Source organism: Myxine glutinosa, chromosome 4 (genome assembly GCF_964187855.1).
Source record: "Myxine glutinosa chromosome 4, kmMyxGlut1.1, whole genome shotgun sequence".
NCBI lineage: Eukaryota > Metazoa > Chordata > Myxini > Myxiniformes > Myxinidae > Myxine > Myxine glutinosa.
In genome coordinates, this window is record NC_136264.1 from 134,243,657 (window position 1) to 134,270,219 (window position 26,563).

The window sequence follows — 26,563 nt, forward strand, 5'->3', positions numbered from 1 at the left end:
CCAAAAGAACATAGGTATGGATATCTCATTTGAGATGCGTTAATGTATATTTTTTATAGTTTTTCAAAAGAAACATCGATTTTTCAATATTTTTATCAGAGAGGCAATAGGGGTTGTTTATCAGAGAGGGTGCTTGCACTCTCTATGTGGGGATGGTGCAGAAAAAAATGTCAGCCCCACTCAACATGCATTTTAAGGCCATTTTCCCTGCTAGAGTGGTGGTTAGCCTTGCGGTCCCCATGACAATCTTCTCCATTTTGCCCTATTTTCTGCATCTTCCCTTGTTAACCCCCTTGCCCGCATTTCTTCTTTCACCATCTTTAGCCAAGTCTTTCTCGGTCTTCCCCGTCCTCTACTTCCTTCTACATTCATTTCCATCACTCTTCTCAACCAGTCACTTTCATCCTTCCTCAACACATGACCAAGCCATCTCAACCTGTTCCTCTTCACAGCATCCATCACAGGCTCTATTCCCATCATCTTTCGCAATTCATCATTTGTCTTCCTCTCTCTCAACGATACTCCGCACATCCGTCGAACCATTCGCATTTCCACCCTTTCCAGGGTACACACTCGCTATATACAAAACTAAAGCTGGAGTATCTTCTCAAAAAGGTTGCTTAGGTTGTTACGTATGAGAGCCTACCTGGTCTGTTCAGTTGATTGTCTATGCAGGGATCACTTTTCAGTTATTTAGACCATGGCAAAAACAATAAAAGCCAAAAACCGGGATCAATCAAAACCGGAAAATCTTCTTCTAATGCATCATCATAATAATCATCTTCAGACTTCCGAGCTGCCTCTCTCAATGGCAATGACTCTGGTACCATCTGACAGAGTTTTACTTGGTGCAGCATCCTTTGCTATCTTAATTTCAATAGCTCAAAAGGATTGCCCAAAAAGTATACAAAACTGCATTCATTTGCAAAGGATCAGGAATATGAAGGGATCAGATGGGTGGGCGGGATTACGACTGTCAATCAGCCTGATGGGGGCGGGGCCGCTAGGCACATTTCCCCTAGGGGCAATCAGACCTATATGGGTGTGATTAATGGTGGAATATTATCAGGAAGTCAGTGACAGCACCAACCCACACATATTACTATAAAGTATACATACTAATTAGAATGTTAGATCATATATAAAGTATGTAAAGTACTATTACAATGTGAGCACATCTATAAAGTTTGTACTACTTCTTCCCCTCTCCTTCAATTTATAAGGGGTGAGGTTAAATGGTACCAAGCATCTTTCCTGCCTTGACCACAATATTCCTCCACACCCCTCTGTCCTCGGCCAACTCTCCCCACTCTAACCACCCCCACCTTATTGATATCCCTCTTCACACAATCCTCCTATCTCAACCGTGGGCTACCTCTTTTCTCCCCACCTTGTTCCCTCAATCTATCTGCTCTCTTTGCCATTCTCTCTTCCCCCATCTGCACCAATTGTCCAGCCCATCTCAGTCGGCATTTCACCAATCTCCCCGTCATGCTCATCTGCACACCAATCTCCTCCCTCAGTTCATCCATTCTCCTTCTATCCACCCTCTTCACTCCTGCAATTTTCCAGACCCTGTTACTCTTGCAAACCTGTAGCTTCTGTTGTTGTCTCTCTGTCAGTGCCACCATTTCCAGACCGTAAAGGTAGACCAACGTTATGCAAGACATCAGAACCTTTCCTTTCAATCTCCTTGAAATCTTTCTGTCTGCCATTACTCCCTCCACCCTCCTCCACGCATTCACACCCGCCTGAATCCTCCTCCGCACCTCTGCCTTTGACACCATCCCCAGTCATTGTCCCCCCCAGAGATACTCAAACCTATTTCCCTGTCTGATCTCCTTCCCCTCTAACCTGATATTCCATTGTTTTCTCTGTTGCTCGACCTACATCACCTCCATCTTCTCCAAACTCATCTTCACCCTATGTTTCTCAAATGCCTTCTTCCAGTACTTCCTGCATCTCGCGCCCACTTTCCACCACAACAGCCAGATCGTCCACAAACAATATCCTTCACAGAATATCTTTCATGTTTACCTTCCTGCTTAACAGCTCCATCACCATGATAAATAGGAGTGGACTGGGAGCGCTTCCCTTTCTCAAACCTTTCATGTTTACCTTCCTGCTTAACAGCTCCATCACCATGATAAATAGGAGTGGACTGGGAGCGCTTCCCTATCTCAAACCTTTCATGTTTACCTTCATGCTTAACAGCTCCATCACCATGATAAATAGGAGTGGACTGGGAGCGCTTCCCTATCTCAAACCTTTCATGTTTACCTTCATGCTTAACAGCTCCATCACCATGATAAACAGGAGTGGATTGGGAGCGCTTCCTTGCCTCAAACCGATTTTCATATTGAACTCCTCAGACATCTTAGGAACAACCAAAACTCTTCCCTTCATTCCTTTGATCATCCCTTTCACCTGCCTACCTTCTGCTTTCGGCACTCCCTTCCATCTCAGTGTTGCCATCATCATCGCTTTTGTGGCAGTGTTGTAGGCTTTCTCAAGGTCCACAAATCCCAATGCCATTTCACCTTGCACCTCCAACATTTTCTCCACAAGCTGTCTCAGCACAAACATCCCATCCGTCATTCCCCTACCCTTTCTAAACCCCTGCTGCTCTCCTCCGATCTCCCTCTCCATACTCTTCCTCAATCTCTCGTCCAGAACCCTCTCCAGCACCTTCATGACATTACTAAGGAGTATAAGGCACCTGTACTTCCCTAGATTTTGAACATCCCCCTTTACTTGTCCATATCAGCACAATTAACGCTGTCCTCCAATCCTCTGGAATCGAACCTTCTCTCAAACATGCATTCAACAGATTTTTCGTCCAACTGACTCCTACTTCTCCCACTGCAAGTATCCTCATTAATACCTGGCGCTCTCCCCTTCTTCATCCTCTCCAATGCCGTCCGCACTTCCTCTTCCTTGACCTCCACTTTCTCTTCTACATAACTCAATAGCTCCAGCTTGCTGTTGCCTCATTCCCTGTTCAACAGTTCTTTAAAATATCCTTTCCACACCTTAAAATCTTCAATACTGCACCTCTGTGTGTGTTCGATATAACATTATCTTCTTTTCTAGTGACTACCATATTCCAGGAAATATGGAGGAATGGTTTTACATTATCATTTCTGATGACCGTCCCTACCTTATTTACATACTTTTAGGAGTAACATCCCTACATCCTTTTGCATTTAAACAAATGTTTTATGGGCAGGCAGGACTACTATGTGAATGTCTTCATCAATATTGTATAACCTCAAAACATATGTATAGACACCTCGTTAGTGTTGCTATTAATTATACTGACTGAGATATGGAAAAAATTCAATATTTTGTTAATGGCAGCACCTGATTTGCAGATTTGGCAGTAGTGAAATGTATGATAATTTCGGAAAGATGCTGAGCAGTACTGCAGACCCTCAAAACATGGGTGTAGACGCCTCATACTTATTGAAATATTGACGAAAATAGAATTTTTGTTCATGGTGACTAATTTGCATATTTTGAAAAATTCTAAAGGGTGCTAGAGTGGCATCACTCGGATTCCCCATAAGTACAGCTCAAATATATAGAAACTGCAAAAAAAAACTTTGGGTGGACCCTATTGCACACTTTTCTGGCCTACAGCCAGACTTAGAGGGGGAGAAAGAAGAGGAGGGCAGAGGATGTCATATGCAGTGTAGGGAGAGGTGCAGGTGAATGCCTGTAGTGCTTTAGAGGAAAGCAAGAGATGTGAATTAGAAGTAGAAAAAGAAATAAGAACCACCTTTAGAGACCATTTTTCCCCACAGAGCAGGGGTTGACCTTTTCTGGGCACCGTGGTCCCCTTTTTGAAGCAATGTTTTATGGCCAGATGCCCTTCCTGCCACCAACCCTGTTATTCACCTCTTGCGACACACAGGGAATTACCAGCGAGCTGGTACTCAATTTGCCGACCTCGGAAGGATGATAGGCTGAGTCAACCTCCCTGGTGTTAATTCAGTGATCGACCGGGATTCAAACCCAGGATCCTAGGATCCCAAGCTGGCACCCTAACCACTAAGCCAACACCAGTATGTAAAGGAAAGATGGAAGAATGGTTTTACATGATCATTTCTGGTGACCATCCCTACCTTATTTACATACTTTTATGCAAGACATCGCAAGACAGGCTTTGAATTTCGTGACAGGCTTTGAATTAGAAGTAGAGAAAGCAAGAATAGATAGTGAAATCAGTGTGTTGTGGGCAGCGCATCCAGGGAAACTCTGTTGTTTGGTCTGTTTGTCAGCTATCTGCTGTACGGCCTTCACTTCGTCATCGCAGGTTCAGTCTCCGCTCATGAATTCCCTGGATGCGCAAACTCTTAGCCCTTGAATCGCCTGGTCTATATGGCCCCTGGGAGGAGGGGGGTGGGGGGGGGCATTGTTTAGGGAGCGAGCGGCACTTAGCTGTACTCTTGACCACAGCTTTAGCTTCTTGGATGGTTGTCTCCTCATTGGTCTGTCTTGTATCTAGACCTTTGCAATGCTGATTGGGTGAGCCCAGCTCCTGCCCTGCCACCGACAACCAAGGCAGGGAATTAGTAGTCGATGTCGTCGCTGGAGGGCCACCCATCTGCTGGCGCGCGGGTCTATATGTTGCTTTATGATGTTGTTGGTGAATTTGATTTGTAATGGTGGTTGTGTAGTGTTGGTTGGAATGTTGACTGTAATGTTGAGTGTTTGTAAAGCGTGTATGGATGTTCTGCAGTGGTGTGAAGAGAGAGAAAGAAAGATTGAGAGAGAGGTAGGGAGAGAGGTAGAGAGAAGAGAAGAGAAGAGAAGAGAAGCGAAGAGAAAAGAAGAGAAAAAGAAAGAGAAAGAGAAAAACACTGAGAATTTAGATGGAGAAGAATCACAAAGTGGTTCAACTCTTCCACACAAACGCAATGCATTTCAATTTCTACTGATATGAAAGGAGAGGTAATTTAGCGAGACAAACTACTACAGATATAACTACACTAGTGCTCCATTAAACATAATGGTATGAGTCTCCCCAGGGTCTCCAAAAACCGTACCAATGCCATCAATTTTCAACAATTTTCCAACTTGAGGATATGCATCCCAAAACTTGAAATGAACCTCCTCCATGCTTAATTGTTGGCTTCAACCAAGGCCCTTTATAAATTTGTTTTTTTGTCATCTCACATACTCTCTTCAATTAGATCCAAATAACTGAAACCATGACTTGTCTTACCAAAGCACAATTTACCGTTGTTTCATAATCCAATCTCTGTGTTCTGTGTTCATATTTTAGCCTTTTGGTCTTGTTTCCCTTTCTTAACAGAGGTTTTCTTACTGCATCACAACATTTAAGCCTTTATTTAATAAGTGATATTTTACTGTTGATATGTATGGACAACATCACCTGATCCTTTTGCCACTTCTGTTGTCATTTCAACAGTTATCTTCTTTCTATCCCTTCGGGATATCACCTTCAAGTATTGCTCATTCAGCTTTGTTCAACAGCTTTATGGGTCTTCCTGTCCTGGGTTTGTCAATTATAGGTGATGTTTCTCTATACTTGTTGATTGTGCATCGGATACCACACCTTGAAATTCAAGTAATGCGAGCTATTTCCATCATTGTTTTTCCTTTATGCAAAAACATAATTCGATGGCATCCTTCTAATGAAATTTTATCCGTTTTGTTTTGAGCTAACAGTTAATTCTGAGATATCTGTATGTAGAGATCTGTATGTAGCTTTATGGATGTGTGTAGAGAGGAACACCTGAAAATGATACATCAATTAGATTTAATTGCTAAATGTGTTGTATTAGCTACTACAACACGGTATTAGTTGCTCATGTAGAGTTTATGTTTTTTTGTTTGTTTGTTTTTTTTGTATACAAGATCGAGGCTCGTGTAAGAGCTAACATTAATCACAAAAAAACATAAACGGACACATAAAACATACAATAAAGGGAGCGGGAGACGAGATGGGGAGAGAGTGGGAAGCACACAAGTACAACAGAGGAGAACGGGGACATCGGGAGATCTGTGGGAGGAAGAGGGCTTGGGGGGAGGGGGCAGAGAAAGGGAGGGAGGTGGGAGAGGTATAAAACAAATGGACACTGCTAGGACTTCAAGGAAAGAAGTCGGTATTTCAAAAAAGTGGATCTGGGGTGAATTAACGGGGGTAGAAAAGATCAAGGTTTTGGATGGGGGAAGAAAAGAGATGGTGGTGAACATCTGTTTTAAAGACCTGGAGGGTGGAATGGGATTGAAGAAAGTGAGGGTTTTTCCAGAGGCGGGAGAAAAGAGGAATGAAGGAGTGAAGGTGAGCAGAGAGTCTTTATTTTGGCAGTTTAACCATAAGAGGGTCGCTGGCAGATCTTGTGTGACCTGAAGGAATATTTGGGGGCAGATCACAGACAGAGCTGGGGGAGCTAGGCTGGAGAGGAGTCGGTAGAAGACAGGAAGACCACCAACCTGCCTGCGGTGAGTGAGTGAAAGGCCCTCAGAGTCAGCTTCATCGCGGGAGATTCCAATGATTCTGAAATCTTTGGTTTCAACAGCGTGAAGCCGAGATAGGTGTGAGGCAGAAGCACCAGCCCGGAGGGGAGAACAGTATTCCATCGACCTGCGGATGAAAGCCTTGAATGTGCAGAGGAGCTCAGGTGTGCCAAGGAAGGACTTCGCATGACAGAGGATGCCCAGTCGGCGGCTGGCTTTGGAGGCCAGCTTGGAAATGTGGTTTTCACAGGAAAGATCATGGCAGATAGTGAGACCCAAAAGCTTGAGTGACATAACTTATTGGAGAGGATTGTTGAGAAAGTAGATGGGAGGGTTATCCAGACAGTCTTTTCGGAGAGACATAGTGAGATTTTTTTTTTTTTTTTTTTTTTAAAATAATATACTGAATCGAGGCTCGTGAAAGAGCTGACAACCGCGAGGGAAAGACAGCACAGGGGGACCGCGAGGGAAAGACAGCACAGGGGGACCGCGAGGGAAAGACAGCACAGGGGGACCGCGAGGGAAAGACAGCACAGGGGGACCACGAGGGAAAGACAGCACAGGGGGACCGTGAGGGAAAGACAGCACAGGGGGACCACGAGGGGAAAGACAGCACAGGGGGACCGTGAGGGAAAGACAGCACAGGGGGACCGCGTGGGAAAGACAGCACAGGGGGACCGTGAGGGAAAGACAGCACAGGGGGACCACGAGGGAAAGACAGCACAGGGGGACCGTGAGGGAAAGACAGCACAGGGGGACCACGAGGGAAAGACAGCACAGGGGGACCGCGTGGGAAAGACAGCACAGGGGGACCGTGAGGGAAAGACAGCACAGGGGGACCGCGTGGGAAAGACAGCACAGGGGGACCGTGAGGGAAAGACAGCACAGGGGGACCACGAGGGAAAGACAGCACAGGGGGACCATGAGGGAAAGACAGCACAGGGGGACCACGAGGGAAAGACAGCACAGGGGGACCACGAGGGAAAGACAGCACAGGGGGACCGCGAGGGAAAGACAGCACAGGGGGACCGCGAGGGAAAGACAGCACAGGGGGACCGTGAGGGAAAGACAGCACAGGGGGACCGTGAGGGAAAGACAGCACAGGGGGACCGTGAGGGAAAGACAGCACAGGGGGACCGTGAGGGAAAGACAGCACAGGGGGCACATTTGTCAGGATTGAAAGACATGTTCCACTTGTTTGACCAGTCTGTGATTTTGTCCAGGTCTGCAGAGAGTGAGGAGGCTGTGGACTGCCAATCTGAGGGATGATGTCTGGAGCGGCAGAGAGTGAAGTCATCAGCAAACAGATAGAGAAGATTTTCCAGAGTCGGAGAGATCATTGATGAAGACCAGAAAAAGCACAGGGTGCAGAACACTGCCTTGGGGAACTCCAGCCTGAACAGGAAGGGGAGATGAGAGAAATCCATTTAGGGCCATATGTTAACTACGACGAGAGAGGAAGTCCGCAAACCATGTGTGGAGATTTCCATGGATACCATAGGAGGAGAATTTGGTGAGCAGAACTGGGTGCCAGGCCGTATCGAAGGCACGAGATATGTCAAGGGAGACAGCTCTGATTTCCTGTTTGGCATTGAGGAGCTCCTCAATGGATGGACCTGTTTGAGGACCTGTTTTGCCTCACTGGATATTGAGTTGTTGTGATCACATGTTTTTGAAGGTTCTGATCAATGTGAATGAAAGATTGATAAATTGCAAGCTTGGTTTCCTCTCACCCAAACAAATCTGTATTAATTTTCACAATTGAGCACCAACAGTCAATGTTGTTATAATAGTAGAAAACACTAGTGGAGTCTTTGAGTAAATTATTGATGCTCATGATGTCCACATATTGTAACTTCTGAATGTGTCTTCAGACTTTTACACAGGTGTGTGTGTGTTTGTGTGTGTGTGTGTGTAGTGTGTGTAGTGTGTGTAGTGTGTGTAGTGTGTGTAGTGTGTTCATTATGTTCTCCTAGATTTGATCGTCAACCCAATGGTGGATATAAAACATTTCACACCACTGTGCCCGAAACATATGTTGAATTTGAAAAACCAACATGAATCAAAGCAAATGGCTGTACAGTCATTTTGAGATGGTGCTGCTTTTATCCCCTGGGTTTAAATAAAACCAATTTGTTTATGACCACTGCTTTTTGACTACAGTAGGAATTGTTGAAATGCAACAAGTCTTGTTATTGTTTGATATTGCTGAATTATCTCACCCAGCTGCATGGCTGAGCACACAGGCTCAGATGTCAGCAAATAGGCATGGGATAATGGCACACACGTGCTGAAGCCTGACACTGCACATACCATGCATTTGAAAGGGAATACAACATTAGTCTAATATCCAGAAAGCATATTGAGTCTGGTTAAAAAATTGCCATATAACAGGGAAGGGTAATTTGCCATTGTATTTCGAGTTTTATCACTGCCATGCTTTTCATTTATTATTTACGTAGCTTTCTTCTGGCTCCCTTCAACCATCTCCTTCCACCTCATCACAAAACACTGTCTCGGCTTAGTACTTGAGCACCTGCTTTTGTATATCCATTTACTCTCCTTTGTCTCGCAAATCCTTGCTTTTGGCGATTTCCACAAACCTATAGAAAATGACAGGTTGGTGATATGTTGACAAAGAAAATTTGAAATGATATGGAGATACAGTTCATATAATCCATTGACCAGTGGCCTTTGTTTCCGTGAATGCAGTCTCGTAACAGCTTTGCGGGAGGCGACGTGGATGGTGCTCGGAGGCTAGGCCGTGTTGCAAAACTGATCAGCTTTGGGTCCATTATGGGAGGCATCTTGGTAATCGCCCTCTCTGTTTACTTCTCCTATGTCAAAAAGTGAACCAGAAACTCACCTTCCAGCAATGTGAGTTCTACACTTTTCTCAAAATAATTCTTTGTTTTGCCTCACTGGATCCTATTTGTTTGAAAAAAAAAAAAAAACCTTCGCATATTCCTCCATTTTCCAACATGCTTCACATTTTTTTCAATATATAAATACCATGTAGCATAAAATAAATATGTGCTTCACCAACTTGCTTTATTCACTTTATCTTCATGTGTTTATGAGCTTTATTGTACACCGCTCCTTTCCTATGCCATCTCCAGGCATTGCAAATCGTCATTGCCGGGCACCGAAGGGGGCTCGGCAGTGACGCACGCTGAAAGAGAGTACTCAGTTTTCACTCTGGTTGTTTGTTTTCTTGCTTTCTTGTTTGTTTGTTTGTCCGGGCGATATCTCAGCCATCCTTTGAGATAGGAAGCTGAAATTTCGGGACAACAGTGAGCAAGTCCTTTGTCAAAAACGGTATTTTTTGTTTTTTGATTAATCAATTAATTGAGGAGTTATTTAATTATTAGCGATTAATTAAGTACTTATTTAATTTATCAAATTTCCTTTCTCTTCTGACCATTAACTCAGGCACCTTTTGAGTTAGGAAGCTGATATTTGGACATGCCAATGACCAGGTGATTTGGCTGCAAAGGCTATTTTTGATTTATTAATTAATCAATTAATCGATTAATTATTTAATTATTCGATTAATGACAAAAAATTTTTTTTTTTTAAAGTTACAGATTCTGATGAAATAGTGGTAGTTTATGTGTTCTCTGACCAAATTGATTAATAATTTAATTTTTTAATGATTATTATTTATTTATTTTCATTATTAATCATTTATTTATTTTCTTTCTCATTTGGCCAATATCTCAGGCACCTTTTGAGCTGGGAAGCTAATATTTGGACATGACAGTGACCAAGTGATGTGGCTATCAAGGATATTTTTGATTTATTGATAAATCATTTAATCGATTAATTATGTATTGATTAATCGATTAATTATTTATTGATTAATCAATTAATTATTTCATTTTTTATTAATGAGTTATTTAATTAAATTTCTAAAAGATACATCTTCGGATGAAGCACTAGTGGTTTAGTTATGCTATTAGCCAATTGATTAAGAAAATATTTTGTGATAATCTTTTATGGATTTTAATTATACAATAAATCAATCAATTAGTGTACACCTCTCCCTCCCAATGCAGCCTCAATGAGCTGCACTGCGGTATTGCCGGGCGCCGGAGGCGTCCCGGCAATGCCGCGCTGTAGGATATTTAATTATTTGGCATGGGGGCGGTGTACTTTGAATGTATGTGTACTTGTCTTATTTTTTTCTTGTTTCACATGATATTCATACTGCTTTGTGTTTACTTCCTCAGTGGTTGTGAAAATAACCCAGCCTCTCGCCTCCCCTCCCCTACTCCACCCCCGTAGACTTGCTAAGTCACACCTGTATTTGTAAAATGTGTCACTGATGTGAAATACAAGTCAGCACATTGGGTGAGAAGCAAAAGCAGATTTGTATGAAAAAAGAAGTTCAGCTCACTTGCGAGATATCTAGTCTGGGTTCAATCCAAAAATAAAGCTGGGCAGTGTTAGCATGGGATGCTGCATTTCAAACGAGTGCATGCTGATACTCTGATTAGTTGCTAATGCCCCTGCCTATAGATTAAATAGAATGTGTACCATTAAATATAAACGGTTGTGAATGTTATTTTGAATTAAGTAAATGTTGAGAATTTGGTTAGTACTGCACTTAGAAGATAGATAAAGTAGGGTGTGGATAAACCACAGGTGCGATGTGCCGAATGGCCTTCTGTTCTAAGTTTCCTTGAAACCAGCAGAGATGGAACCCTTAGTATATACAGTCGGAGGTTAAGAGGTTACTACTTTCCTGAATTCCCCAAAGTGCAGCTTTAGTCAGAGTCAGAGCTTTCAACTTCAATTAGGAGGAAATAGCAGCCAGTAATGGAGAACTAATTGGTAGGACCCAGCATAGCTTGTCTCTGTATGCTTGTCTCTGTAGTGTTACTGACAGTTGTGTTTGGACTATTATATACAGTTCTCTAATATCACATGTGATGGTTACAGCTAATGATTTGTCTTTCTTTCTCTTCTTCATATTATTTTGGTGAGGCATCCCGGTTTTTAACTATATTTCTGTGTGAATTGTGGAAAATCCACCACACTTAATCCTTAAAATTCCCATTTTATCCCGTTTGCAAAGTAGCAATGTTTTGTGTGAATTTGTTTTGTACAGTATTTCAAGAAACTCATCGTACAGTATATCTCATAAAAGAGAAGTAGGTGAAAGAATGTAAAACCCATTCATGGTGCAATTTTTGATTCATGACCCAGAGTTTGGCCACTTTTTATTTTAGCCAAAGATGTACTTAATTTTAAAAAACACAATAATTTTAACCATTTTACCCAGTGTCCTGGCAGAGTTGATGGGCAGGGATGGTGAGCCAAGATCCCCACCACCCACAGTGTAACCCACCCTGGGTCCTGGTTATTAGTCCCCTACCGGTGGACACCGGAGGGGACTATAGGTTTGCACGCCGTCCCGTCAGTCCGTCACGCAAAGAACAGTTATCCGGACTTTTTTTCTAAACGCTTAATGCTAATGATTTCAAACTTGGCACATGGGTTCCTCATGATAAGTTACAGGTCAAGTTCGAACTTCACGACGTTTCGATCATTTTTGACAAAGTTATGGCACTTTGAACTTTGGTAATTCTGATAATTCTGATGATCCTTAACTCAGTGCCATTTTAAGTTTTAATTTCCTTTAAAAAAGATTTTCTCTGCAATAATTGGACCGATTGAGATCAAATTTTCACCATATGAGGGACTCGGTCTGTAGAATATTTTAATGGTAATTATGACGTCACAGGTCACGTGGTTCGGCCGCCATATTGTTTTTCGTGAAAACACGAAAACCCCTTTTTCTGCAACGGCTGAACGGCTGAACAGATCGAGGTCAAACTTTGCAGGCAGAATCGCATACCCACGACGAACAAAAAAAGTCAGCGAGCATGACGTCATGCATCACATGGTTTCAGAGTTATGACGTTTTTAAGCATGAACCTTTAAAACCAAACTCCGAGCTCATTTTTGATCCAATCGAGGGGAAACTTCACAGATATGTTCAGCATGTCAGTCTACTAAAATGTCCTTTTGGAATTTGCGATAGGCCACGTGGTTTGGCAGATATCGTTAATTAAACGAAAATATTTTAAAAATGGATATCTCTTGTTTATTCTAGAGTTATCCTCAAGCCGCACCGCGCACCCTCAGCCTCGTCTCGCGAACGTCAAAAGCGCGACACAGCGCGCGCTTTTGGGAGGGGCGGAGCCAAGCCGAGCAACATATATATACACATCGATCATTGATCGTGAACCGGAAAATATAATAAATTACTGATATTTAGCAACTCGAAAGGTTCTTTATCAACAACTTATTTTCTCGTGCTTCTGCTGACCTGTCGGCAAGGTGTATAAATCGAAGTCCCGAGTGCGAATCACAGGTGAGCCCATCCTGAGGTAATTAGCGATTGGGAACGATTCAGAACCTGTGGGTGAATAACCCTTGGTAATTTCCCCAACAGTTTTCCAGACGACAGACTCCCGGTAGGGGACATGTATTGCAGCGCAATACTCAGAATGCTTGTTCATCATATTTTACAACTTTAAACGTTTATTTAAAAAGAAACAGAAACCTCAGGAACATTAACCAAACTTTTCTTGAAATCTTATGACATGGTATTTTCTATCCCTGATTGCTATTGCAGTAAGTCACTGCTAGAGTTAGTGAGAGCCCAAGGTCTGAAATTGGCATTTACGCAAAGTCCTTGTAATTGGCGTTCTCGATGTGTGCCCCTCCGCGATTCAGACAGGCATTGATCCTGACTCCAAAGTTCTGTCCAACTTTCCTGTAGGTATCATGTGGCACTGCCTGGAGGTAGTCTGACACCTCCTTTTTTTTGTATACTGAATCGAGGCTCGTGAAAGAGCTAACATTTACTTCACAAACAATGCTTCAGATCATCCAGTGTGGCAGGGCGGTTGACATAGACAGAGCCCTTGGCAGCCCCCCAGACCCAGTACTCCAGAGGGTTCAAGTCTGGGCTATGGGGTGTCCAGTCATGAGCGGTATCCAGGGCAACGAGGCGGTTTCTGAAAAGCTGCTGCAGGAAAGTGATGGTATCACCAGCTATATGTGGGGGTGCACCATCCTGCATTAACCAGGTCATGCTGAGCTAGTTAGGGGTGACCTTTTGGGCTAGATCATTATGGAACTCCTTGAGCACGGCCCTGTAGCGCTCACTGTTGATCATCACTGTCCTGCTGTTGTCATTCTCAAACCAGTAAGGCCCAAGCATTCCCCATCTGGCATTGAAGGCGCAGAAGCATGTGACCTTAGGCCCTTTCAGGTAACTCTCGGTGATCGCCTCAGGTGGAACCTCCAGCGGGTGTCTACATATGATTTAGTCTCATACCACAGAGCCATCACTTTTGTCTATTGCTCTACTGTCAATGGCATAGTTGAGCTATGGAGCTAGAAATCCCAGGGAACAAATACCACGATAACACCATCAAAAGGAAAAAGATATAGATGTCAAAAAACAAAAAAATGGTAGGAAGTCAAAGTTGCATCAATCTTTTTGAAACACCCTGCACATATATATATATATATATATATATATATATATATATATATATATATATATATATATATATATATATATATATATAAAACACAGTTTGTGTGTGTGTGTGTAATGTTACCGATAGACTCCTAAACGGAGAGGCTCACGTGCTTGATATTTGGCATAGACATGGCCATTGAGCCTGGGAAGAACATTGCCGACCTAAAAAAAAATATTTCATAATATTTTTTTACCATATTTTTACCTCAGCGCATTTCAGCGAGGAATATGCACGGAATCTGAGGCGGTGGCAGATCAGCGCGCTGATTCGCTCACAGCGATCACGTGATGTTCCTTGCCGCCATAAACTCAGTTACGCGTTCGCACGTATTTCAGAGCGAAAAGCGATTGCGTTTTTTCACATTTCAGCGAGGAACATTGCCATTCACACCACATAGGTTTTTTTTTCTTTCATCTTTACGAGATCCATATTTTTTATTCATATTTACCTCAGCGCATTTCAGCGAGGAATATTATACACGGAATCTGAGCAGGTGGCAGAGCAGCGCGCTGATTCGCTCAGAGCGATCACGTGATGTTCCTTGCCGCCATAAACTCACAGTTACGCGTTCGCACGTAATTCACACGTTCAAAACAAACGAGATCTGCGAAGCGAGTTGGTCGAGTCGTGCTAACCAAGATGGCGGCTTCACTTTTCACGGAGTATGAGCGTTCTATATATTTTCAATTCAGTGCGCCCGACTCGCTCACGTACTTGATTTGTGGCATATTTGTGGATTTGTGGCCATTGGGCCTTCACGGTGTAATTTGTGCGAGGCTTTTGTCCGAGTGAGCTTGAGGGCGAATGTACGGGTTGGGAATGTACGGGTCTCCCTTCCCCAGCCTGGCAACGCCGGTACTGGAGGGCGTCACAGGATCGGTGAGTCTCCAAAATCCGCTTCGTGCTGTTGCGAAGATGCAGGACGATGTCGCGATTGTTGTGCTGCTCTCCGACCATGAGAACTGCAACGTCATTGTTGACTGGCCCTCCCCTTCCCTCCCCCTTCCCCCTCCCCCCTCCGTCCTCCCCTCCCCCTCCACCCTACCCCCTCCCCTTCTCCCCTCCCCCTCCCTTTTCCCCCTCCCCCTCCCTTTTCCCCCTCCCCCTCCCTTTTCCCCCTCCCCCTCCCTTTTCCCCCTCCCCCTCCCTTTTTCCCCTCCCCTCCTCCTCCCCTTTTCCCCTCCCCTCCCCCTCCCCTTTTCCCCTCCCCTCCCCCCTCCCCTCCCCCTCCCCTCCCCCTCCCCCTCCCCCTCCCCTCCCCCTCCCCCTCCCCCTCCCCTCCCCCTTCCCCCCCCCTCCCCCTCCCCCTTCCCTCTCCCCTCCCCCTCCACCCTTCCCCCTCCCCCTCCCCCTCCCCCTTCCCCCTCCCCCCTCCCCCTCCCCCTCCCGCGAAGCGAGTTGATCGAGTTGGTCGAGACACAAACACAGAGAACCGTGTATACCACCCCTGCCTGGTCATTCCTGGGAAGCTTGTCCTTGACCTGCATAAGTGCCTGTCTCATGGTGAACATAGGTTTGTAACTTACCCTCACACCTGCCAATTTTAAAACCCTGCCAATCCTTTGGGACACACCCGGCACAAAAGGCAAAACACAATAACCTTTTGGTTGTTGCTGTGGGACAGTCCTGTTGCGAGGCTTCGCCAAGATCGCATCCCTTTTTGGTAGTAATCTGTCAGGGTAGCCATTGGCCTTCAGAACACCTTGTATATGTTTTACCTCTCTCCTTTTATCTTTGATTGTCGATGGTAAATCATGTGCTCTTTTAAGGAGGGTGTGCACATCAGCTCGTTTGTGGTCCATGGGATGGCAAGAGTCGAAAATCCAAGTACCAGTCAGTGTGAGTGAGTTTCCTGTAAACAGTGATGTTCAAATTTCCTCTAGGACCCCTTGTCATCATGGTGTCCAGAAAGGCGATCGATCCATTCCGTTCCTTTTCAAGGGTGAAACTGTTGGAAGGAAAAGTTCTCATGCTCCTCATTGGTTCACGAGTTATCAAGTGACCACTGTATTCGTCATGTGTGTGTGCGTCTGTCTGTGTCTGTGTCTCTGTGTGTGTCTGTCTGTCCACAGCATAACTACCTGATGATATCATCCGATCTTGATGAAACTTGTGTGGGAGGTTGATATCATGATCTAGTTGTGTCCTGCCTAGAGTGGGCGTATTGCGCCCATTGTGGGCGGAGCCACTCCCGAAAAAGATGTCTTTTTAGGGGGTAATCGAGTTCAAGCTACATCTTCTCCGAGGGGTTTGGTGGAATCTCACAGGGGTTTCGATATTTGGTTAGGCCAATGTCATGTGTCTAGCCCCACGGAGCTCGATTTTTTTTTTTCATTTCATTTTTGCACCGAATTTTCGGTATTGTGTAGCTAACTAACCTCATGACTGATTAGTGATTATACGTTATTTTCTATCTCATTTCAAGGTCAGTAACCTTTGTTTTGACATTTCCGGGCCTGGCCTGTCCGGGCCTGTTTCGGTTATAGTCCATCCTTTGTCATTGAATACCGCTAGCTCGTGAACCATCGTCGTCTCCTGACTTGTGCACTTCTACAATCACCTCATGCACTTCTACAATAGCATGAGGCTATTGGGACGTCATATGTCACGTGGTTCGGCCGTCATCTTGGAAAAACCGAAAACCTTTGCACCTTTATATCTCCGAAAGCGCTGAATAGAAAAAATTGAGACATGGCTCATTGTAAAGAACTCTCCATGGGGAATAAAATATGTTATTAATGATGTCATAGCATCATTAATGTTTCATTAATCATCAGTAATGATTAATGATGTCTCCATTATGACGTCATAATTCGACAAGTACAAAACTTCATCTGATCAAGATGAAATTTTTTCAGTGTCATGTAGGTATGTATATATACCTACATATGTATGTATATATATACCTCCATATGTATGTACAGGCAGGGTGCTGTCACTCTGGTAGATGTTAAACGGGCTTTCTGAACAGGCTGCACGCAAACTTTATAGATGAATGTATGGGGTTGTATCGTGGAAGGGTTGTATCGCGCCACCTGGTGGGAGCCGGTATGACAAGTCATAATGAAATATGCCATACACATCATAGAAGCCGTGAAATTAAATCGTCCATCAGGTCTGGTACTTTGCTAGTGTGGTTTAACACTGTAAATACACCCAGCCAAAAGCCTTGCTTTGCTTTTACAAGATTTACATTTAAAATGTGGGCTTGCACAGTTCCTTGTGGTAATTGTCTTTGCTTTGTCTAGTTGTTGGATTGTGTATGTGAGGCATCCTTGCTTTCCTTTGCTTTGTTTCAGGTTAGCCCTTGTATTAGGTGTCATTAGACACTGTACATTAGACCTTGTAAGCTTCGCATTTTTAACTGATCAATGTCTTGTTTAAGACACTTGAAGGCAGATACATGTCCATGAATGATGCTTAAATTTCTGAGCATGCACACCTCTTAGGTGTTTTTATTTTTTGTTTTTTTGCATAAAATATCTAGGTTAATGTAAGAATGGAGTGACAGAGTTTATATGGCAGAACACTGACACTGGGAAAGTGAGACACATCAGTATATCTATTAAGCAAGGGGATACAGGAACTGAAGGAGGAGAGGAAAGGAAACAGCATCTTGCAAGTAGAAAGTAGTGTTAGGTGAGAGTTTGAGCGTACAAATGATCATGGGGTAGGGATGGTCCATGACCACAGGTGTTAATGGACTATCAACATGAAGGCGTGAAGGGACATGGGGGGGGGGGGGGGGTTAAACAGACTGCACGTGAGGAAGGCAGCTCCGCAAGTGGGAGAAAAGAGTAACAAAGGAGTGGTGGTTAGCAGTAAGCCAGGATTGGGAGTTTCACAAGGAGGGGGTTACTGGAAGAATGGGTGCAACTTGGAGAGACTTGTGAGTTGGTGTTGTCGCCTCGTTGTCACATGGTTGCAAAGCTGACAGATCTAAGTTATGCAGCAACGTCAACCAGTCGCTCACAGAGATCTTTTGTGGGAGTTAAAAGATTGTCTGTGTTGAGTGAATGCAGGGCAAGAGGACGAGAGGAGAGTAGGTGGGCTGTGGTGTGTGGAACAGTGTTTCATTGTGGGCATAGTTCGTTTTCTGTGGAATCAATCCTGTGTAAATTGTGTTGGAAGGAGGTGTGGCACAATATTATGTTGAGGTGCACTCTCATTTCTATAGTGGGAGTTGATTCTGTATTGTATATTCTTTAGGTGGGGCATTTAGAATGTTGTTTGAGGTGGTGTTGGAGGTGGGAGAGGGGATAGTGATAGAGTAAGGAGATGGTTACGTGATTTGTTGATGTTTTTAAGGGAGCTATTTGGGGGAGGAGGAATGATTTTGAATATCTATGTGAGAGTAGCGGTGAACTTTGGAATCTTTTTTAATCTCTGCGTTGGGGGTTGTTTAACTTAAAGTTACAGGGATTTAAAGGATCGTGTGCTACCAAGCAAAACTGTGTACCTCAAATGTCTAAGTGATCTTGGAATGTGAGTATTTTGATTCAACGTGGAGGTGGCGGACTTTCGTAGATGTTGTACATTCTCTTATGATCTTGAGGGTCTTCTTTTGGATTTTTTTTTGTAATTTCAGGATTATTGGTGTCAGATGTTGCTGGTGTCATACTTGGGCTTGTCGTTTATGCTTGTGTGGATGAATAAGTATATTTTAGTGAGTGGCTCTTTTTGTTGTCTAAAAAAGGTGTGGGTGAGTGCCTTAAGTGTGTTGATTTTGTGTTTACCTTGGGCATTCATGTTATTGACGTGTTGAGTAAATGACACGTGTGCAAGTGAGACTCGTGTCTATCTTGGTTGAGGAGAGTTATTGGAGATTATGAGGGTGTACCAGTGTGAGTACCAGTTCACTGGTAATTCCCTGTTTGTCGTTGAAGGCGGCAAAAAGGGTTGGCGTCAGGAAGGGCATCCGGCCGTAAAACATTGCTTCAAAAAGGGGACCAAAAAACAACAACTACCACGGTCCCCGAAAAGGCCAACCCCCGCTTTGCGGGGAAAAATGGCCTCTAAACGGTGGTTTTATGAGGGTGATGCTGTCATGTGGTTTTGGGTGAGGCAATGTCCCAGCAAATGGATATATTGCTGGAGTGATTTGTCGATATTGTGGCTTTATGAAATTTTGTAGTTGTGTGACCTCATTTTGAATGCCATATTTATGTTTAATTGTAGGATTCTGATATGGTGTTTACTGTGGTTAGGGTAAAAGTAAGTGTTTGTGGTTTGTGTGAAGGTTTTTGGTAGAAAGGGGGATAGGGAGAAGGTTACTGAGTTTATAACTGCATGTCCATTGTGAATTGTAAAGTCGGTGGGAGGTGAGTGTGTTGCATTTTGTATAGCCAGTTCTGGCGACTGTAGCCAGACTTATGAGTGATAGTGGATGAAAGAGCAGAGTGTGTATGTGTGTGTGTGTGTGTGTGTGTGTGTGTGTGTGTGTGTGTGTGTGTGTGTGTGTGTGTTTCTGCTCTTTCTTTGGCATCTCTGTCCCTCTTTCAGTGATAGAGTGGAGGTTTTATTTGTAATAATGTTTGTCTCAGTGTGTTTTGTGTTGCATGAGTCTATCAAAAATTGAAGGAATTCTGAACATTTCTGTCTGTTTATAACCAGACACACATAGAGAAAGGGAAATACATAGTTTATAATAGTTTCATCATACATAGAAAATAATAGTTTCATCAATAATGCACTGGCTGCTAATGACTGGCCTGGCCCTGTAGACAACCAACTGGCAATTTGTTGATGTGCTTTTCTCATTGCAAGCTACATATACCTGGCAAGATGCCTTTTATATCGGTCTTTATTTTTCCTTAATATGAGTTTTTTTGTTGATTTTTTTATTTTATTTTTGGTCTCATCCTTTCTCTCTTTAATATGTTTATTTCTGATATGGAACAATGCTGTCCTGTTCGACACAATACTATACATTGCATGAAATATGCAATCTCTCTATTTTTCCAGAATGAACATAGGGCTGGGGAATTGTCAGCAGGAAAGGAGTATTCACTGTACACATACAAGTAATAAATTGGCACACACACACAGACATACTGACACACACCAAGTTTCTTTAATGTCTATTCCTCACAAATACACACTGACACACCTCGCTTTTTCATTCTGGTCCTCACAATACACACTGACACACACCTCGTTTTTTCATGTCTGTTCCTCACAATTCGACCTATTTATTGTATGGTAACGGTTATTCCTAAACCATCTATAATCATATGTGCAGTGCATTCAGAAAGTATTCAGACCCCTTCACTTTTTTCACATTTTGTTATGTTGCAGCCTTATGCTGAAATCGTTTAAATTCATATTTTCCCTCATCAATCTACACTCAATACCCCAAAATGACAAAGAGAAAACAGGATTTTAGAAAGTTTTGCAAATTTTTTAAAAAGAAAAAACTGAAATATCACATTGACATAAGTATTCATACCCTTTGCTCTGACACTTGAAATTTAGCTCAGGTACCTCCCATTTCTCTTGATCATCTTTGAGATGTTTCTGCACCTTGATTGGACTCCACCTGTCGTAAATTCAATTGATTGGACATGATTTGGAAAGGCACACACCTGTCTATATAAGGTCTCACAGCTGACAATGCATATCAGAGCAAAAACCAAGCCATGAGGTCGAAGGAACTCCCTGCAGAGCTCAGAGACATAGGCCGTGGGCAGTCCCTATGAAAAGGCCCTAAAAACACTTTTCGGTCCAAGGAAGGGGTGCGAGGTGAACTTTGGGCTGCTGGTAGACACGTATATGCTGGACATGAGGACAAAAGTTCTCCACGAGATCTTGGCCCAATTAGGCACAGTGAGCTGTCGAAGTTGGTCACCAGGGTGCGAAAAGTGGCATTTTCGCATTTTTCCCATTTTGGTAGTCGTATATCTCCGCGAATATACATCTCCCAAGCCTCAACTCTACGGGGCCGTCAGATACTAGAACATATATCACGAATCAGAATTATCGACCATGTAAACATTTTATTGTCAAGATAATGAAAACTGCAACAAGGTGCATCATTCAGAAAAATAGCGATTTTTAAGGATTTCCTTCATTTTTACGAGTCTGTATCTACCTCCAATAGCGACCGAGATGTCTGAAATGACTGAAGACAACAGGACGTAGTACTATCTTCCACTTTTGGAAACATCGTGGTCCTGGGGTGGCCAATGTGGAAATTATAAAGGATGCAAATCAGTACTTTAGCCCGAGCGCGATCAAATCTTTTTGATTAGCACCAATTATCTCGACATTCACAAGGCTTCATCTTCCACATCGAGTGACCTAGACATTTGAAACCTAGAAATGCGGACAATATCAGCATCAATCTCCCGACCTGATAGGGCACTGCATTGCTCTGACGGGTTGGTCGGCTGGATGAAGGACCTGCACCAGTGCCAATGTCACAGTCACTCACTTCAGCAGCACTTGTCTCAGACTCACTACTGTCAGATGATGCTGATGCACACTGACTGGCCACTGTTGTTGCTGTAAACGTGTCTGTAAACACCAGCAGTGACGTATTCCGGCGTGGTGGTTGATGAAAAGTCAGTTGTGGAAACGTCTGCATCAGTAGAGATTTCATGCGATAATTCCTGGAAAAGATAAAATATGTTGGGCATTTCCACATCATTACACAACTTTATAATTTGCAGTAAAGTGGCAGCATGAGCAAGCATACACACTCAAACTACACTCACCTCATATTTGAAAATATGACACCATGATGTTTTTTCACCATTTTTGTGAATGTATCCACAAGTTTTGTTAGCCTGAATACTTCTCCATTGTTGATGAATCTTGTCTGGATCACATCTTGGCACAACATTCTATAAACTTCTTCATACAAGATGCTGTGAGAAAAGAAAAAATAAATAAGGTCCCACATGAAGAAATGATAAGGAATTATTTCACACAAGTTATGTGATATGTAGTGATACCTTTCATTTTGAGGTGTACTGACTGCTGGCCCTCTGTCCTTGCAGAGAAATCTTGTGTATTGCACAAAACATAATTTATGGTAACTGACTTCTGCAGCGACACAATCAGATCTCCTAGTGTGGACCAATATACTTTCATCTTTTTTCAGCTTGGCAGCTTCAATCAGACGTCCTGAAATATAATTTGAGGACTTAAGATGTGGGAGGAAAATTCATTGTTCTTAAACAAGCCAGAATGGCAAATAAAAATGATCAAATCTGATTTAGCTCAATACAAATGGCTTAGTAGGCTATGAGCCGAGGGGTCGACCATGCTCAATCAGAGGGAGGATGGCTAACAGTTATTTTTGGCAAGGCCAAGGTCCCTAGTGCTGAAAAAAATGTGATAGCAGTGTGAAACTCTTAGCCGTATCTGTGTTATCATCACATTTGTCAGATCACCCATTTATCGCTTTTCGGGTCATTTTTCCCGCTTAAGATTTAGGGGGTGGGGTTAGTTTTTTGGCTCTCAAATAATATCACGTGTATATATCAGCTAGTGTGGTATATCAGGTAAAAGGTTATTGAATTACCTTTCAAATGATGTATAGAAAGTGCCTGTGTGATCTATAGTAACCTCTTTATAATGATTATTAAAACATAATTATTTCCACCAACTCTCAAAACTTCATCACAAAATCCCCAATTTTAGGAACAAAAATAGGCAAAAATCAAAAGGTATGTAAAAGGTATGTTTCGATTTGAGACACACATACAGTATAATTAGAGTCAATATCCTCACACATATGATCATGATGTGCTATGAAATTCAATGCAATATGTGTAGACATGCTAATACGAATGTTGTCATCAATGTCAATATTTTCATTATATTTTAGGTGATTTGCAACCATGACAGCGGTGCACGACATCTAATGTATTTCTCTTTGTAGATTTGTTGGTGCAGAATACATTTTTAAGCAACTATAGCAACTGATGCTAATTTGTAGTAGTGGTGGTGGTGGTGGTCTCATTCGATATTATGTGTCTTTCCAGGTGAGACGGTGGTGGTGATATTGGTGGTGGTGAAACAGAGTGCACCGCAGATAGACAATTGAACAAATACTTGCAATGGAGATTGCGATCACTCAGAAAGTTCCCAAAGACGTTTGTATCATTCATAAGCTATCGTTAGATGTCAAACCAGAAGATCCGCTCATAAGCCCTCAAACATTCGATTCGTGGACTACATTGCTAGATGCGGCCAAAATACGGAACCATGCACCCATTCTCGACCTTGCTCAGTCGCTGCCAGAGAAGGAGATTCCCCGAGTATTCTACCACAGGCAGTGCAGGAGCGTATTCACCATGAAGCGAGATTTGGAAGCACTGAAACGAAAAGCTGAATCCAATTTAACCGACGATGCTGCTGCAACATGTTCAGCGAGCAAGAGACAAGCCAGAAGGGCATCTTCGGAATCACGCATCTATGAACCGGATTGTATATTCTGTGGAAAGACCAAGTGGTGCAAGGGAACGTCATCCCGTGAAAAGTTGAGCAAGGCTGTTGATCTGAGAGCAGATGAAACACTGCGAAACAGCGCCGTGCGTAAATGTGACACGAAAATCATGGCTGCCACAAGTAGAGACATTGTGGCAGCTGAAGCACGATACCATTTCTCTTGCTACAGAAGTTACACGAGACCAAGCACTAAAGATGCACATGACAGAAACACGGCCGCCACAAACGAATCTGACTACACTGAAGAAGAAGCATACAATGAGTTGCTAGTATACATCCGGAACCATATAATCCCAAATAAGGAAATTGTTAGGATGACAACGCTGGTAGAGCACCTACAATCGATAATGACATCAAGAGGGTTGCATGGGATAAGAACTGCTACAAGAAAAAACCTCGCATGGAAACTGGAAACTGATCTTGGAAATAGCGTTCACATCTTTCAAGACAACAGTGGAAAACTGATTGTCGTACCTGATAATGTAACACAACAAGATGCTGTCAAAGAAATACAAACACTTAAACAACAACTGAGCATTTGGAAAGGGAAATCATCAAACATGTCCAAAGTCATTGATCAGACATCGACACACATCAGATCGATGATAAGGAAGGATAACAAACCAACTCCATGGCCCTATCATCCAGCCGACGTCGACAATGACTCTTTCGTCGTTCCCGTCTATCTCCAGCGCTTTATGCTTGGCCTCTTGACTGGAGATCCGGAAAACGAGCTTCCATCAAACAGGGTCATCATGCTGATGCAATCTTTCAGCCAGGACATTATCTATGCAGTGAGCTGTGGACAACAAAAGCCTCCGAAACACATGTTGCTCCCATATGCAGTTAAGACTCTCACAGGGAACGTAGAACTAATTCGCACATTGAACCATCTTGGACATGCAATATCCTACACTCAACTGGAGGAAAATGACACTGCACTATGTCTTCAAAAACTTGCAGCAAACTTAAATGAGCAAACAGTCCTACCAAGCAGCATCCAGCCGTATGTATTCACAAACTTGGCATGGGATAACATTGATAGACTGGAAGAGACGCTGACCGGGAAAGGAACAACACATCGAGTCAATGGCATTGCAGTGCAGGCCAAAATGTATGGACCACACCTTCCAAAGGAGCCACTTCCGAAGATCGAGAAGCTCAAGCAAAGAACAGTCTGCATAACAGAAGAAACACTGCCTGTCTACATTGCAGGTGAACGTGTTGGGCCTCATCCACTACAAACATTATCAACAGCTGCAGCGGAAAACAAGATGGCTATGGAAGTTGCTCAAATCAAGAATCTTCTTTGGGTCATTGCCCGTCAGGTGGACCCAGTAACACAAAAAAACACCAAGTTGGACAGGATTCAACATCACCGTCAGGGCATCTATCAGCGTCTCTCAGGATATTGTTAGATATATGCCTACAATAAATGCACCAGCTACAGAGATGTCCACAGTCGCAGAAATCTTGAAGCAGTCTGAAAGCGTCCGACAGATCCTACACTTGCAGGACATCGTCGTCGTCATGGATCAGGCCCTGTATGCTAAGGCTGCCGAGATCGTCTGGAAACACACAGACACATATGCTAACATCGTACTTCGCCTCGGCACGTTCCACACAATCTGCAATGTGATGTCGATTCTTGGTGCTCGTTTCCAAGATGCTGGTCTTAGAGACTTTTGCATCGAAACAGGAATCGTCGCAGAAGGCTCACTCAATCGGGTTATGGAGGGGAAGATGTACAACCGAGCAGTCCGTGTACATAAGAGCATCTACGAAGCATTCATGAGGCTTGCGTGGATTGAATTTCTCCCTTGGTTGGAAAAGATGCGACCAGAGGCAACACAGACGGTCACTACGTTGTTAGCAGAAGTTGCTGAATTGGGACAAGATGAGAGCCAGTGGAACAACCTGTTGGAAGATCAATCGTGTGAAGAAGTTCAGGCTGTTTGGAAGCAATGCCTGCATCACCTTCGTCATGATAATGGTGAATTGTCGTCATTCTGGATGTCGTACGTGGATATCGTTGAAACGGTCTTGCTTGCTCTACTGCGCGCTTCCCGAGAAGGTAATTGGCCATTACATCTATCTGCTATCCAAGCCATGATTCCTTGGTGCTTCACATACGACAAAATCAACTATGCACTGTATTTATCAGCATACTACGCACAAATGACAAACCTTCCAACGCAGCACCCTGGCATCTTCCAAGCGTTCTCGGATGGGTACTTCTCAGTTCAAATGTCAAAAAGCAATCCGTTTGGACGCATTCCAGTTGACCAAACTACTGAGGTCACTGTCAACAAAGACACACAGACACCAGGTGGCACTACCAGGTTCAACTTGAAATCTGGAGCAGTGAAGCGCTACTATGTCACATCCGAACACAGGAGTGCGTTTCTCCGCCAGATGAGGGAAATGGTGAATGTGAGCAACACACACGTACAACACGCGGATCTGCAGCAAACACGGATCAAGAAAGATGAGGACGCTGTATCATCACTGATAACTCTGATCCAGAGTTGGGTGAACCCATTCACTATGGCCAGCTCTCTCATCAGTATTTCCACCGCACGCGCAGCCCCTCCAAATATTGCCAAGGATCTGGAGAAAGCATGGGAAGTCGGACACAAGTGCTACACAAACTTCAAGATTGAGCGACTTGAGAGCAACCCACCAATCAAGAAATTCCACGACCCTTTGCAACTGAACAAGCTGAAGACTTTCAGCAACCTCACTAAGAAGAAGGAATGCAGAAGCAATGGCAGGGCAGTAATTCTTCAAGCAGACAGAGCTCTATTTGGTAGAATTATCGTGATGGCACAGGGCCGAGATCTTCACATGGCAGAGGTGCTATCTCATCCTCTAGGTCCCTTGCCATGGGCCCTGGCGACACCCGAAGGCCTTCTACGGAAAACCAACAAAGCTGCCCTAGCCACGGCCTTGCAAAGGACTGTGACCCCGGCTGAAAGGATACCCGACAATTCGGCAACAATTATTGACGGGATGCTCCTTATACAGAAGGTGGCAGGTGATCAAACTACATT

The 26,563-nt window shown here is 43.6% G+C and overlaps 1 protein-coding gene and 1 long non-coding RNA gene across 2 annotated transcripts in view; one reads left to right on the forward strand and one right to left on the reverse strand.

Annotated features, from left to right (window-relative positions):
* The window catches only part of TMEM233 (transmembrane protein 233), a 91,147-nt gene that overhangs the window by 30,300 nt on the left and 34,284 nt on the right, over positions 1 to 26,563 (forward strand). The window contains exon 2 of the mRNA XM_068113543.2: positions 9,202 to 9,366. Coding sequence (XP_067969644.1) covers positions 9,202 to 9,342 — 141 coding nt within the window. The 3' untranslated portion in view covers positions 9,343 to 9,366. The remainder of the gene's footprint in view (positions 1 to 9,201; positions 9,367 to 26,563) is intronic.
* LOC137425278 (uncharacterized) lies at positions 21,033 to 22,147 on the reverse strand. Its single transcript, XR_010984090.2, has 3 exons — positions 22,010 to 22,147; positions 21,770 to 21,922; positions 21,033 to 21,664 (listed from the first exon to the last, which is right to left on the reverse strand). It is a non-coding gene; the product is annotated as an uncharacterized LOC137425278 (long non-coding RNA).